General features: G+C 43.8%; 2 protein-coding genes across 2 annotated transcripts in view; one reads left to right on the plus strand and one right to left on the minus strand.

Annotated features, from left to right (window-relative positions):
* fam167aa (family with sequence similarity 167 member Aa) overlaps positions 1-3,336 on the plus strand; it is a 28,355-nt gene extending 25,019 nt beyond the window's left edge. The window contains 1 exon segment of the mRNA XM_078212940.1: positions 94-3,336. Coding sequence (XP_078069066.1) covers positions 94-357 — 264 coding nt within the window. The 3' untranslated portion in view covers positions 358-3,336.
* LOC144493660 (cerebral cavernous malformations protein 2 homolog) overlaps positions 1-16,894 on the minus strand; it is a 440,921-nt gene that overhangs the window by 284,561 nt on the left and 139,466 nt on the right. The gene's annotated exons all lie outside the window — the stretch shown is intronic.

The raw sequence follows: 16,894 nt of genomic DNA on the forward strand, positions 1-16,894 counted from the left end.
GCGACTGAGAAAATGTGCCCCTTTGTTGAACCGGTGTTGAAGTGTTTCTGATGTTTGTTGGGGAACTAATCCACAGATTTATTTTTAAACCAGACGGAGATGCGCCTGCAAGACCAGCAGCTGGCGAGACAACTGATGCGCCTTCGCAGCGACATCAACAAGCTGAAGATTGAGCAGACCTGCCATTTGCACCAACGGATGCTTAACGATGCCACCTATGAACTAGAGGAGCGGGATGAACTGTCGGACTTGTTTTGTGACTTTCCAGTGACCAATGCCTTCACTCTGTCGGCACCCCTCAAACTTATCGGTGTGACTAAAATGAACATTAATTCCAGGAGATTTTCTTTGTGTTAAAAGTACCGCGAGCATTGTTCAGTTAAAACTGTAGCTTCTCTTTGGAGATGACTAGAGCAAGCTTCGGAACTGCAGAGGAAGTGGTCCGATTGGTTTGCTTTTTCTGAGCTTTTTTTTGCTGTCTTTTTTTCCAGGTTGTTTTTCCTTCTTTCCTTTGGCCTCTCCTGAACTCAGCAATTCATGCTGCTGTATTAAACAATGTGTAATGAAAACTCTTCAAATAGGATGAGCATTTGAAGGTTCTTTGACCACATGGTCCAATCCTCTCCCCACACTACAGTAGGGGTCTCCCAACATTAGAGATTGGGAGCATGGAATCTGGCAAGGTTTTCCACTTCCATCCCCCAGAACGGCTGCGATTACTCGTCTCATCCCAGCCTGGATCCAATGATCAAATGTGATCAACATTCAAAACCAGTTCTGAAGAAGAGTCAGAATGGACTCAAAACATTAACTCTGTTTCTCTCTCCACAGATGCGGCCAGACCTGCTGAGTTTTTCTCGCACTTTTGCTTTGATCATATTTCTGACTCTCTTGGTAATCAGGAGAGAAGAACCTTCAGTTTGAATGCAGTATTAGAGATTTATGTAAGCAATTTCAAACGGAGGTTGAAACAGGCTGTCATGAATTGGCCTACCTGATTTTCCAATCCATGGAAGACAACGGAAAGGATAATTGAGCACAAGCACCCATTTCCCATATAGGACCTATAACAAACCAAAAATAAATGGTTGCTGTGTCTGTGAATAGAACCACAGGATTATTATGGACCATCACTGGTTCATAGTTTTAACTAACATTGGGGCAGTGCCCCTAAAAACAGTGGAGAATGACTTATATCCCTATTCTTGCTGGCCCTGCAGAAATATCCCCCCTCTCCAACTAGCCCATGCCCGATGTGCCTACTTGAATAAGGTGATAAGGTTTTTTAATATGCGAATTGGGTCCAATGATGTACACATTAAACATTGTGTACAGCCTGTAAACTGCTATGTATTTTCAGAGCTTTCTTAACAGATGTATAGAAGGTAATCTGCCTGCTTCCATCTGCCCCTCATTAAAACTAATACCTTAAAACGAGTCTCCACCCCATAAAGAGGCCTATTAGCTCTAATGTCTAAAAGACATTGAAATAAAAATTCAAATAATAATTTGTTTAAAATTATTTAACAAACCCAATGCTCAGTTGTCATTTAAAAAAGTAAAACAGGTAGGTTTATGAATTTTGTGAGTATGATCCTGGTGGTAAGATAACATAGGGAGCTAAAACACTGTGCATGCAGAGATACAGATTCGCACTTAGAATTCCCTACATGAAAAATCTTGCATCTTAGTCAAGACTTCACTCAGAGCTGCCAAGTGGAGGCCAGGCATTAGAAGGAATCACTGAGAGACCATTGTCTCAATCTCCCCAGTGACCATGGCAGAAACAGGACAGCATTGGCCGAGGCCCAGAAAACCATTTACCATCTGGGAATGAGGTCTGGTGTAACAACAGCCAAACAGCGGAGGGGAAGAAGTGCAAAACAGTTTACAGGAAAACAGGAAAGAAGCAAATTCATCGTCTACATTGCTTCAGCTGAGACTCTGTGGACTTGTTAGGATCTCAGTGTGAAGAAGATCAGATTTCCCACCAGCTCCACAACAATTGTTTGTTTGAGCTGTTGTGGGTGGGGGCATGGTTTTGCTGAGAGACAGTTTTCTGGGCCAATTTGGCAGACATAATAAGACGCAAATTAAAGAAATATCTCCTCTTTAGTGTGGAAAGCCTGGACGGATATTCACAAAGAGATGGCCAAAAAGGAACAGTAATTTTTAAAGAAGTTTGGCTATTTTACAGATGGTGCAGAGTGCTGACTGCTCTCTACCAGGGAGACAGCAAATACTGGGAGAAGATCTAGGCCAATATGCTAAGTTCCTATGAAACTTCACAGTTTCAATTTTTCTCCATCGCCTTCTCTCTTCTGACAACAGTGGTTTGTACTGGGGAATGGTTCCAGTGGGGTTAACAACCATTCAACTTGCTGCTCCTCATGAGCCAAACAGGCTATCTGTTAAGTTGGGCCCAATGACCATGCAAAATTTTTAACAGGTAGAGTCAAAGTACACTGGGAAGTAATTGTAACACTCCTCGTCTGCATGGTTCAGTACCAAACCACTGAACCAAAGACAACAAAGTACTTGAAAGGTGATATTTTTCTCTCATGATTAATGCTGCATCTTAATCAATTTTTGACTTAGTTTTGTATCAAAGTATTGTTGTGTGGATGAAAGTGGACAGGAGCACAAAAGCGAGATCAAGTCAGGTGAAGGAACCCGACTGCAGCCTTATCTGTCACCAGCCAAGAAAAGGAAAACAAGAGAGCGAGTGAATGAGGCCTAGGTGGATTTGTCCCACTCAGTCGGAAGTGTTGCCTTGTATATATAAATGTTTCTGGTGTTTTATTATGATTTATATGGATAAAAAGTTGTGAATATTTGAAAGAGACTTAGTTAGAAAGTTGGTAGAGGCACTGCTGAATTGACACATAATCAAGAAAAAAATTAGGAAGGACTTACATTGTTTTGACAGGAAAAGATCTAGAAGAATCCAGGCAGCTAACAATAACAGGCAGCATTGATACAACCATGCTGTAACAATACAAACATACTGCTGGGCATGCACAAACCTTTAGATGGTATTGATGTTCACCAATGGTACTTAATGTCAGATTTTATTTGTTTGCTCAAAGTTTAAAAGAATCAATGGTTAGCAGCTTTATCTTGCATTTGTTGTTGGCCCTTTGATGGCATTAGTAACCCTTTGGCTTCACACCAGAACTAATGATACACTTTGACGTGATTCCCAATGAAGAATCAGAAGATTGTAAATGGTTCAACAATTCTTAATCATCAATCTCTTTTGAATAACGGCAGGCTTCCCCTGTTGTCAGTAGGTATTACTTTGTTATGGAAGCTTCAAAATTAATAAAAATCTAGAAGGGAAAACAAAGTCCGTGCTGTTTTTTTATTGATTAAGGCCAATGGTGGTCATGTCTTCCTTAAATACAGGAAGGGTGAAATTCTGCACCTCCATTGCACTGTTGGATAGATCACTGTTTGATTCTGCATTGCTGGGGTCTTCACTAGACCCCAGAATAGAGACCATGATCAGCACATGCTGGTCCTGTGGAGCTTTCAGAAGAACAGCCAGCAAAATTCCCTGGTTAGCCTGGAACACTACCGTACAGCTTAAACTGTTGGCGTTATGTAGCTGAAATAGGTAGAATTAAAGACCGTATCCCCCAGATTGTAATTTCTCAAAGATTACTGTATGCGGTGGGAATTTGGTGGAACCAGGTTCTGATCTGTATCTGGAACTCCTACAGGAATTGCCCCATTGCTCTCAGGAATGTGCAGCTGAGTGACGCTATTTAGTGTTTTACATTATCTTATAACTAACTGACTGTACATGGCAGAATCAGGTGGTAAACTAGGATAGAGATTCCATCCCCATAACCAGAAAAAAAATGACTCTAAATCTAAGAAGCAGGAGAGGAGAGGAAAGGCTTGGTCAAAATGATGGGGTTTTAAGGAGGGTGTCAAAGGACAAGAGACAGATAGAAAGACAAAGATTTAGGCCCCAACACCAAGAGAATCCCGCCTGAGGTCAATGGACCTTTGCGTGGTCTGCCCCCGCCCGCTACAATTCCCGTGGCGCACGGGATGGGAATTCCCCCCACTGTCTCTACATTGAGGAGGCCAAACACAGATTGGGTGACAGCTTTGCAAACCACCTCTACTCAGTCGGCAAGCATGGCCCCGAGCTTCACTCCTGGCTGCTTGTTATTCTAATTCACCATCTTGCTCACATTTCTGTTCTCGCTCTGCTGCAGTGTTTCACTGAAGTACAGCACAAGCTCGAGGAAAACCATCTCATCTTCCGGTTCAGCACTTTACAGCCTTCTGGCCTCAAAACTGAGTTGAACAATTTCAGACCATGAACCCTGCTTAACATTTTGATTCTGTCCTTTGTGCCATGGGCTTAATTTAAACTTGATTTTCATGTTTTTGTTTTTGGACAGAGCTATTCATTATTCTGCTCTGGACAAATACTTTGTTCACTACAACCACACCACTCCCTTTCAATTTGTTTCATGGCTTCTTTGTCATTTAATCTCTCCCTCCCCTTACCCTATTTCAGGCCTCCCCATTTGTTCTCCCCCAGCCTCTCCCTCTTTCCACAGCAGGAAACCCACCACATTTCCACCTTCCTTCAACTCTGAAGTAGAGTCACATTCAACTTGAAAGGTTAACTCTGTTTCTCTTTCTACAGATGCTGCCAGACCTGCTGAGTATTTCCAGCACTTCCTGTTTCTATTTCAGATTTCCAACACCACCAACTGGAGGGATTTGCAAATCATTCAGCCATAATGCCGGAATTTTACCGGCACCCCCGCCCCAGAATCGGAGCGGGCGAGCCTCGCAGAACAGCATTCTCCATTGGCCTCGGGCGGGATCTTACGAGCCTTGGGCAGGCGAGGCAATAAAATTCCAGCACTAAATGTCAGTCACGCAGCCTGACAACACAGATGTTGTGGAGGGATTGAAAGAGGCGGTAGAGCGATAGTGCTGTGTCTATCACCTTCAGCACCTTGTGACATTTTATTATGTGAAAAGTGCTATGTAAATACACATTAGGGGCCATTTTGAGACCACATTTGCCATCAACTTTACTACTTTTGAGATCCTGCTCACTAATCTTCTACCTGGATCCCTAAACACAGACTGCAAGATCACATCCCTTTTTCTACCTATGTTGTTTACACCAATGTGGACCACAACTGCTGGCTGTTCACCCGCCCCGCTCAGGGTGCTCTGCAGCCACTTAGTGACATGCTTGGCCCCCTGGAACCAGGGAGGCAACACAGCATCCTGGATTCACGTCTGCAGCCACAGTAATACCTGTTTTCTTAATCGCCTACCAAGATTATTCTTCCAAACTTTCTAGTGTCCCCTGTACAGCTGAGCTACGTGTGATGCCATGGACCTGGCTCAGGCTGTATTCCCCAGAAGAACTATCACTTTCATCAGTATTTAGAACTGAATGCTGGTTGGAGAAATGGATGTGCTCACAGGACTCCTGTTCTACCTGCCTATTCCTTTTTGACTACTTTGTGGCCTTCACTCTTTCCCTGCATATTCGTAAGCTGCAGGGTGACTATGTCCATAATCGGGCTATCCATGTAACTCTCACCCTCAGGAAATGCTCCACAATACCAGCTGCTGCTCAAATCCATAAACTCGAGCTCAAGCTGCTGTAACGGATGACACTTGCTGTACAAATGGTTACCCAGGACATGGAAAGTCCTGGGGTTCCCACGTAGCACAGAATGTTTCTCCTCTGATGTCAGATCTGGTTGGTCCTCAGACTGGCTCCTCTCCGTCCCTTTTTTCAAATTTCCATAGAATCCAGAAGGAGGCCATTTGGCCCATTGAATCTGCACTGACTATCCTAAAGAGCCCTCTACCTAGGCCCATTCCCCCACCCTATCCCTGTAACCTGGCACATTGATCATGGCCAATCCATCCAGCTTACACATCTTTGGACTGTGGGAGGAAACCGGAGCACCCAGAGGAAACCCAAGCGGACACGGGGAAAACTCCACACGGACAGTCAAGAATGAAAACCTCCCTGCTCTCTGTACCCTTTTTAAACTGAAGTCTCTGCCACTTCCCACTCCCAATGATATCTTTAATGCTGAGAACAGAAGTTTGTTGTGAGATGTGTCTTGGGCTCCAGGTGTTGGACTTAGTTCTCCGAAGATACTCCGGTATTTTCTTATTGCTTATTTATTATACTGCATCTAAATAAGTTATAGAGTAGGTACATTACTTTTAGGCATGCTTCCAACCTCTCAAGTGCATCTTGTGGATGGTACATGCTGCTGCTACTGTCTATCGGCGGTGGAAGGGGTGCCAATCAAATGGGTTGTTTTTTCTTTGATAGTGTTAAGCTTCTTGAGTGTTGTAGCTGCTCATCCAGGCAATATTGCATTGGTATTGCCTGATTTAGCTCGGATTATGGAGGTGTATCCTTGCCAAGGAGTGTAAAGATTAGGGAGCTTACAACGGGGTATAGGAGAGAAAGGTTAGACACCATGAAAAAATAACATATCCTTTAAAAATAAATAAAGAAGGTGAGCTGTAAAGCAATATGTAAATGACTCCTTTTACTTGAGGTAATTATATTAATATTCAAATTTTTGTTTGGCAGCCTCTCGATAGTGCTGCTATCATTTGAATTACTGAAATTTTCCCTCTGCTCCCTTAAAACTGGTTATTTAATTAAATGCTCTGCATCAACAAAACATTTGTATCTCACCAGCCTTGCCACAAGTGCCATAAGAACTGTAGGTTCAATCGTTACCCATTGTGCAGAAATAAAATGAGTTGGGAATAGAACAGCCTGTCCTTGATTATTTAAGTCTCTCTGAAACAACTCATAAAACACGGTCATAAAAGAAGATTCGAGCCACTCAGGCTGACCTTTAATGTTGTATAATAACAGCATTCCTGGGGCTTTGTTCTGAAAAAATGTCTGTCGTCATTTTCTCATTTCAGTTACTCATACCAAGCATTAACAGTCTTTTTCGTTCTGTTATTATCCTGAAATCTATTCCCAAATGTTCCTGTACAGTAATGTCCCAGTTGTAGATGATGATGCTATAATCATTGACAATTAACTTTGATTCATGAATTTTGATTAAGCTTGCAAAATGTATCTTTAATAATTAATTGTACAACCTGAAAGAGCATTGTCAAATGATCATAAATATTGCAATGTTGGCCTCCAGGAAGCTAATTCAGGAATTTCTTCAGCACTGAAGCATCTGGCCACAGTGTTGGCAGTGCCTCAAATTTACATAGTAACAGTGATCAAAGAATCCTATGTTCAGACCTTTATCTGTTAAGATAAAGTATTCATTAAAAAGTTTGACCAACTTTTTGGAGAGGAGACAGAATGGGGAAGAGAAGCATTACATTGATTAAGTATTTTTGCCTGATTCTAATGTGTTTTCTGCCCTTGCATCATATGCCCTGTGTTTATTTTGTCTTTAAAAAAAGTGAACATTTGTCTCGACTGATGCTCAAAACAAACAAAAACATTCTTTCTAAAGCGTTTGTGTTTTGTGCGAGTGTATGTTTACATCTTTTCCAGTTCCCCTCTACTTTCTCACTGTTACTTTTCTGCTTCGCCATTTCTTTGTATTCTGCCATAATTCTGCTCTTCTTGCTCCATAATGAGATTTCCCTGGACAATGACATGCAACAGTTAATAACATATCTCACGACATGAAGAAGTTATGCTGCCACCTGCCTCTTGGTTTGTTGGTTCAGTTGAAATGCTGCTTCAGGATTCCCATTGAATGTTCGATCATCATTCTGGTTATTTTGTGGGCCATGTGGTTGTGCTCAGTTTCTCTTCATGGTTGAGGTAAGGGTGTTTATCACCCATGGTTGCAGAGGGCAGTCCTTGCCTTCCAGGAACTCTTCTTCCTGCACCTTCAGACTGGCACAATATAATAAGAACATAAGAACTAGGAGCAGGAGTAGGCCATTTGGCCCCTTGAGCCTGCTGCACCATTCAATAAGATCATGGCTGATATTTTTGTGGACTCAGCTCCACTTATCCGTCTACTCACCATAACCCTTAATTCCTTTACTGTTCAAAAATCTATCTTTGCCTTAAAAACATTCAGTGAGGTGGCCTCAACTGCTTCACTGGGCAGGGAATTCCACAGATTCACAACCCTCTGGGTGAAGAAGTTCCTCCTCGACTCAGTCCTAAATCTGCTCCCACTTATTTTAAGGCTATGCCCCCTAGATCTGGTTTCACCTGCCAGTGGAAACAACCACCCTGCTTCTATCTTATCTATTCCTTTCATTATTTTATATGTTTCTATAAGATCCCCTTTCATTCTTCTAAATTTCAATGAAGATAGTCCCAGTCTACTCAGTCTCTCCTCATAAGCCAACCCTCTCAACTCCGGAATCATAGAACATAGAACAGTACAGCACAGAACAGGCCCTTCGGCCCACGATGTTGTGCCGAGCTTTATCTGAAACCAAGATCAAGCTATCCCACTCCCTATCACCCTGGTGTGCTCCATGTGCCTATCCAATAACCGCTTAAATGTTCCTAAAGTGTCTGACTCCACTATCACTGCAGGCAGTCCATTCCACACTCCAACCACTCTCTGCGTAAAGAACCTACCTCGGACATCCTTCCAATATCTCCCACCATGAACCCTATATTTATGCCCCCTTGTAATAGCTCCATCCACCCGAGGAAATAGTCTTTGAACGTTCACTCTATCTATCCCCTTCATCATTTTATAAACCTCTATTAAGTCTCCCCTCAACCTCCTCCACTCCAGAGAGAACAGCCCTAGCTCCCTCAACCTTTCCTCATAAGACCTACCCTCCAAACCAGGCAGCATCCTGGTAAATCTCCTTTGCACTCTTTCCAGCGCTTCCACATCCTTCTTATAGTGAGGTGACCAGAACTGCACACAATATTCCAAATGTGGTCTCACCAAGGTCCTGTACAGTTGCAGCATAACCCCACGGCTCTTAAACTCCAACCCCCTGTTAATAAAAGCTAACACACTATAGGCCTTCTTCACAGCTCTATCCACTTGACTGGCAACCATCAGAGATCTGTGGATATGGACCCCAAAATCTCTCTGTTCCTCCACAGTCTTCATAACCCAACTTTTGACCCTGTAATCCACATTTAAATTTGTCCTACCAAAATGAATCACCTCACATTTATCAGGGTTAAACTCCATTTGCCATTTTTCAGCCCAGCTTTGCATCCTATCTATGTCTCTTTGCAGCCTACAACAGCCCTCCACCTCATCCACTACTCCACCAATCTTGGTGTCATCAGCAAATTTACTGATCCACCCTTCAGCCCTCTCCTCTAGGTCATTAATAAAAATCACAAATAGCAGAGGACCAAGCACTGATCCCTGTGGCACTCCGCTAGCAACCTGCCTCCAGTCTGAAAATTTTCCATCCACCACCACCCTCTGTCTTCGATCAGACAGCCAGTTACCTATCCAATCGGCCAACTTTCCCTCTATCCCACACCTCCTTACTTTCATCATAAGCCGACCATGGGGGACCTTATCAAATGCCTTACTGAAATCCATGTATATGACATCATCTACCCTACCTTCATCAACACACTTAGTTACCACCTCAAAAAATTCTATCAAATTTGTGAGGCACAACTTGCCCTTCACGAATCCGTGCTGACTATCCCAGATTAATCCGCATCTTTCTAAATGGTCGTAAATCCCATCCCTAAGGACCTTTTCCATCAACTTACCAACCATCGAAGTAAGACTAACCGGCCTATAATTACCAGGGTCATTTCTATTCCCTTTCTTAAACAGAGGAGCAACATTCGCCACTCTCCAGTCCTCTGGCACCATCCGCATGGACAGTGAGGACCCCAAGATCAAAGCCAAAGGCTCTGCAATCTCATCCCTTGCCTCCCAAAAACAACCTCGTGAATCTCCTCTGCACCCCCTCCAGTGCCAGTACATCCTTTCTCAAGTAAGGAGACCAAAACTGTACACAATACTCCAGGTGTGGCCTCACCAGCACCTTATAGAGCTGCAACATAACCTCCCTGTTTTTAAACTCCATCCCTCTAGCAATGAAGGACAAAATTACATTTGCCTCCTAAATTACCTGCTGCATCTGCAAACCAGCTTTTTGTGATTCATGCGCAAGGACACCCAGGTCCCTCTGCACAGCAGCATGCTGCAGTTTTTTTTTAACCATTTAAATTATAGTTCATTTTGCTGTTATTCCTACCAAAACGGATGACCTCACATTTGTCAGCATTGTACTCCATCTGCCAGACCCTTGCCCATTCACTTAGACTATCTATGTCCCTGTGCAGACTTTCAGCGTCCTCTGCACAATTTGCTCTCCCACTCATCTTGGTGTCATTTGCAAATTTTGACACACTACACTTGGTCGCCAACTCCAAATCATCTATGTAAATTGTAAACAATTACGGTCCCAACACTGATCCCTGAGGCGCACCACTAGTCACTGATCGCCAACCAGAAAAACACCCATTTACCCCACTCTTTGCTTTCTGTTAGTTAACCAATCCTCTATCCATGCTAATACATTACTGAAGGCCGTGCACCTTCACCTTATGCAGCAGCCTTTTGTGCGGCAACTTGTCAAATGCCTTCTGGAAATCCAGATACACCACATCAATCATTTCCCGTTGTCCACCACACTCATAATGTCCTCAAAGAATTCCATTAAATTAGTGAAACATGACTTGCCTTTCATGAACCCATGCTGTGTCTTCCCAATGGAACAATTTCTATCCAGATGTCTCATTATTTCTTCCTTGATGGTAGATTCAAACATTTTCCCCACTACAGAAGATATAAAACAAAAGTATTGTGAGAAATTCCAAGGAAGTAGGGATTGAACTAAATGGCCCCAATTTTGGTGTTCAACAGATTCCGGAATTTCCACTAACATCAACAGGAGACGAAAACAATTTTGATACAGGGAATCATTTGCATTAATTTCATCATCCGCTCATATGTTTTCAGCATGATTGGCAGCTGATCATTCCGGAGGGGAGAATACCTTGCAGCTCTCACACATATAGGACATTGTACATTGGCTCTCACAGTACTTCTTTATCAGAACTGCTTGCCAGTGGAGTCTCATAGGTATTAGTATTGGGCTGCTGTTCGCCACAATCTTCATTAATATTGTGGAAGAAGAAATTGGACAAACTGTCTGAAAGTTTGCAGATGATTCAAAGAATTTTGCAGGGCCTCAGGGCCTCACGATGAGAAAATAACTTGGAAGAGTATGTGATGGGAAAATGGACCCATGCCTGGTAAATATTTTTAGTGCAGAAAAAAACTTATGTATAACTTATGTAGGGTTAGTGCAAAACATTTGAACACTGCCCAGGGTTGCATATTTTAGGCTGTAGTAACATGTAGTAACAGTGGTTCACCACACCCCCTCCCCTCCCACCCCCCCAGGGGATGATAAGTCACCCTCCCTCCCCTCCCACTCCCCCAAGGGAGGATAAGTCACACCCCCTCCCCTCCCACCCCCCCAGGGGATGATAAGTCACACCCCCTCCCCTCCCACCCCCCAGGGGATGATAAGTCACACCCCCTCCCCTCCCACCCCCCCAGGGGATGATAAGTCACACCCCCTCCCCCCCCCTCCTCTCCCAACCTCCTCCCCCCCCCCCAACCAGAGGATGAATGACAGAGAGGCTCTCTCCTCTCTCTGCTTTTTTTTTGCGCCCGGGCGCGTTCTGTCAGATTTTTTCCGAACTGCGCATGCGCGGTTCGGAGCTCCTATCGTTCCGGCGGCGTTAAGCCCCGCCCACTGGACTGGCGCTGGAAAAAAGCATATGGGCGCGCTGGAGCACGGCCTCCGGGCTCGGATCTATTTGACGCCCGCACCCGGCACTTAGGGTCCGATTTTACCATTTAGAGACTATGTCCCATTTTCTAAGCTCCCCAGCCAGGGGAAATCACTGCATCTCACACCACCTTAATATCTCAAAAACTGTAATCAAATTGCTCAAAGAACAAAGAACAATACAGCACAGGAACAGGCCCTTCGGCCCTCCAAGCCCGCGCCGCTCCCTGGTCCAAACTAGACCACCCTCTGTGTAAAATATGTCCGTCTGATATCCGTGTTAAACCTCCCCCCCTTCACCTTGAACCTATGACCCCTCGTGAACGTCACCACCGACCTGGGGAAAAGCTTCCCACCGTTCACCCTATCTATGCCTTTCATAATTTTATACACCTCTATTAAGTCTCCCCTCATCCTCCGTCTTTCCAGGGAGAACAACCCCAGTTTACCCAATCTCTCCTCATAACTAAGCCCCTCCATACCAGGTAACATCCTGGTAAACCTCCTCTGTACTCTCTCCAAAGCCTCCACGTCCTTCTGGTAGTGTGGCGACCAGAACTGGACGCAGTATTCCAGATGCGGCCGAACCAACATTCTATATATCTGCAACATCAGACCCCAACTTTTATACTCTATGCCCCGTCCTATAAAGGCAAGCATGCCATATGCCTTCTTCACCACCTTCTCCACCTGTGACGTCACTTTCAAGGATCTGTGGACTTGCACACCCAGGTCCCTCTGCGTATCCACACCCTTTATGGTTCTGCCATTTATCATATAGCTCCTCCCTACATTATTTCTACCAAAATGCATCCCTTCGCATTTATCAGGATTGAACTCCATCTGCCATTTCTTTGCCCAAATTTCCAGCCTATCTATATCCTTCTGTAGCTTCTGACAATGCTCCTCACTATCTGCAAGTCCTGCCAATTTTGTGTCGTCCGCAATCCTTAATCTTCTACACTCCAGAGAATATATCATTAGTAATCAATACTTAAATCTTGTACATTATAAATTACCATCTAAAAAGAGTAGTTTACAAAGATCAGCAACTCTGCATGTAATCAATCATTCACTTATCGTTCTGGGAAATAGAAATAGCTAACAGTGGCTATATCAGAGAAGAAAGCATCCATTATAAATTAACTACTCATGGTGATGAGAAAATCTCTTTCTGAACTGCTCATGAGAGAGCTGGATAGAAGGTTACTATCAGGTCGGGTCATTAACTGCTGCTATTAAGTTATACATTGAATGTATTTTCAAAAGACAGATGGCTGTGTTTCCTAGTGGGGCCCCAGAATGAGGACAAAGTTGACTTCTGAGCTACAATCCGTTATAATCTGTGAGTCATGCGAGGCCACTAAACGTTTGTGCCCAAGACTTTCAATATTGAGACCCAAAAAAATAGTCCATTAAAAACAAATGTCAAAACATTTTAACAGAGATTTCGGATGTTCCCTGCCGGACTGGTGGTTTACTGTGAAATGACTTAAAATTTCAGTCAGTTCCATCAAGCTGGTAAGAAAGCACACCACCACCAGCATCATTAAGGTTGGATAATATAAGCAGCCCAGCAAAGTACGACAAAGTTGTCTATGCCCCGAACCGCACCCGACATCATTCATGTAGGAGGGAAACCTGCTCCCTTAGTTAAAATTAATTAACTTGACTGCGGTTGACTGAGTCAGAAGCAAGTCAATTCAAAATTTTATGTTATCATAGTTTATGAATTACAAAGGTGTCTCTTGGATTAATAGATCTGCAATACAATATGTGACAACATGACCTTGAAATAATATTTAAATGAGAAATGTTATAAGGGTTTTTCTACTAACTCATGGTCCGAATTGAATGTTTTATCTCTTGCTCTATTTTTAAAGTTTAAAGTTTTAGTTTATTTATTAATGTCACAAGTAGACTTACATTAACACTGCAATGATGTTACTGTGAAAATCCCCTGTTATACTTATCCTCTATTTAATAAATAATTAAGTAATTCAGTTTTACATAAGCACTGATCTCCAACATCTTAACTTGGGGCAAGTAATCTATAACATATTTTTAAAATCTTACACCTGAACACAATTCCTGCCTTTAAACTTGCCCATCATTGCGATAATACCAGCATTGGGATGAGGTCCTTATTAGGCATTAATTGGCAGCAGGGCAGGAAGGTCACCAGAGGCATTCCTGCCACGGACTTAATGACGGTGGAGGTGGGATGGCAGTGAGGTCTCCACCTCCTCCCCCTGCACCCCCCATCCCACACCATCCACCGCCTGATTAAACGCCACTCTGCCATCAAATTCGCCACAAGGGAGGACACAAGATTCTACCCTCTGGGTCTGAAAAATGAGTCTGAGCAGATAAATGTAAAAAAGTAAAAGTCACCACAGTCCCAGATGACCATAGGCTGCTTTCCCCTTTGAGGGGGAGAGCTGACTGGTGATGATTATAATCTGAGGATCACCACACCTCAGGCAAGGGGCAAGGTCAAGAAGGCAGGGACTTCATTAATAACCTCAGCCAGTCTGGGAATTGAACCCACACTGTTAGCATCACTCTGCATCATGAACCAGCCATCCCGCCAACTGAGCTAACCGACTATGTAGAACCATTTATCACTCATTATTCAGTCAGGCAGACTGTGGGAGAATATGGCCAGAATTCTACCAGCACGCCTGCCCCAGAATCGGAGCGGGCGAGGCTCGCAGAATGGCATTCTCCGTTGGCCTCAGGCGGGATTTTACGCGCCTCGGGCGGGCGAGGAAGTAGAATTCCGGTATATGGCATACATTTGTGTTCCTGTGTTGGGAGTACAGAGTCAGGAAAATCCTCAGTTTCTAAAGCCTGACTCAGGAGACAATGCTCCAAGTTTTTGAATTTCTCTTCCAGGGTCGGGGTCAGTTCTGGGGTTTGGGGTGGGGGAGGGTGGTGTGGGTGCGAACAGGAGTCAGGCCTACTGACCCTTGCAGGAGTTCAGAGACAACCACAAAGACTGCTGGGTGCTGAGCATGCTAGTTAAAACACCTCCCTCATTGCCCTGGGGCTTTGTTACAGTTGAAATAACCAACAATAAAGCAAAACAAAAATCCCTCTAGCACTCACCTTTCACACTTCCTCATGCACATTTTATTCCCCATCCATGCCAACTCATGCCCTTCATCCACTCAGGAGTGGGGGAGTTGCATTGCTGATTAGGGAGCATATCAAAACTGTGTTGAGGGAGGAGACATTGGAGGGATCTTGTAGTGAGGCATTACGGTGGAGCTCAGGAATCAGAAGGGTGAAATCACAATGTTGGGAGTGTACTATAGACCTCCCAACAGCCTGCAGGAGACAGAGGAGAAGTTGTGTAGTCAGATGTTGAAAAGGTGTGAAAAGGTGTATAAAAAGCAGGGTCGTTGTGATCAGTGGCTTTAACTTCCCCCATATGGACTGGGATTCCCTTATAGGCAGGGGCTCAGATGGAGAGCAATTTGTTCGATGTGTCCAGGAGAGCTTTGTGATACAGTATGTTGACAATCCAACCTGGAAGGGGGCCATACGAGACTTCGTATTGGGGAATGAACCAGGCCAGGTGATCGATGTTTCAGTCGGGGAGCATTTTGGGTTTAGCAACCATAATTTCATCAGATTTTGGGCAGTCATGGATAAGGACGAGTGTGGCCTTCGGGTGAGGGAGCTTAATTGGACGAGGACCAATTACATGCAAATTAGACAGGAACTGGGGAATGTAGATTGGGCGCGGCTATTTGAGGGCAAATCCACGTTTAACATGTGGAAGGCTTTTAAAGGTCAGTTGATTGAGGTGCAGGACAGGCATGTCCCTGCAAAAATGAAGGATAGAAATGGCAGGAACCATGGATGACAAGGGAAATTGTAAGCTTAGTCAAAAGGAAAAAGGAAGCATACACTAGGCCTAGGCATCTAAAAACTGACAAAGCCCTTGAGGAGTATAGTGAAAGTAGGAAGAAAATTAAACGTGGAATTAGGAGGGCAAAAAGGGACCATGAAATGTCTTTAGCAAACAGTGTCAAGGCATTTTATGCATATATTAGGAGCAAGAGGGTAACAAGAGAATGTGTAGGCCCACTCAAGAACAATGGAGGGAAGTTTTGCGTGGAGCTACAGGAAGTGGGTGAGATCCTTAATGAGTACTTTGTATCGGTATTCACCAAGGAGAAGGACATGATGGGTGTTGAGGTCAGGGATAGGTGTGTGAATACTTGAGAGAATGTCAATACATCAAAGGAGTATCCTAATTTGCATCAAGGTAGATAGGTCCTGGGGGCCAGATGGGATGTATCCCAGATTACTGCAGGAAGCAAGGAAATAAATAGCTGGGGCCTTAACAAATATCTTTACATTCTCTTTGTCCTCTGATTCCAGAGGTCTGGAGAATAGCCAATGTTGTTCCCTTGTTTAAGAAAAGAAGCTGGGATAATCCAGAAAATTATAGGCCGGTGAACTTTATGTCACTGATGGGGAAGGTTTTGGAGAAGATACTGAGGGACAGGATATATAGGCCCTTTGGAAGAAAATGGACTAGTTAGTGATAGGCAGCATGGTTTTGTATGGGGAAGGTCATGTCTCACCAACTTGATTGAGTATTTTGACGAGGTGACAAAAATAATTGATGAGGGAAAGGCTGTGGATGCAGTTTATATGGACTTTAGTAAGGTGTTTGACAAGGTCCCACATAGCAGACTGGTACAAAAACTAAAATCACATGGAATTTGGGGTGGGCAGGCTAGATGCATACAGAACTGGTTTGTTTATAGACGACAGAGAGTTACAATGGAAGGGTGTTTTTCAGAATGGAGATCTGTAGCAAGTGGTATTCATCAGGGATCAGTGCTGGAACCTCTGTTGTTTGTAGTATATATAAATGATCTGGAGGAAAATGGGGGTGATCAGATTAGTAAGTTTGCAGATGACACGAAGATTGGTGGAGTTGCTGACAGTGCCGGGGATTGTCAGAGGATACAACAGGATATAGATAGATTGGAGACTTGGGCACAGAAATGGCAGATGGAGTTTAATCCGGACA

Source organism: Mustelus asterias, chromosome 5 (genome assembly GCF_964213995.1).
Source record: "Mustelus asterias chromosome 5, sMusAst1.hap1.1, whole genome shotgun sequence".
Lineage (NCBI taxonomy): Eukaryota > Metazoa > Chordata > Chondrichthyes > Carcharhiniformes > Triakidae > Mustelus > Mustelus asterias.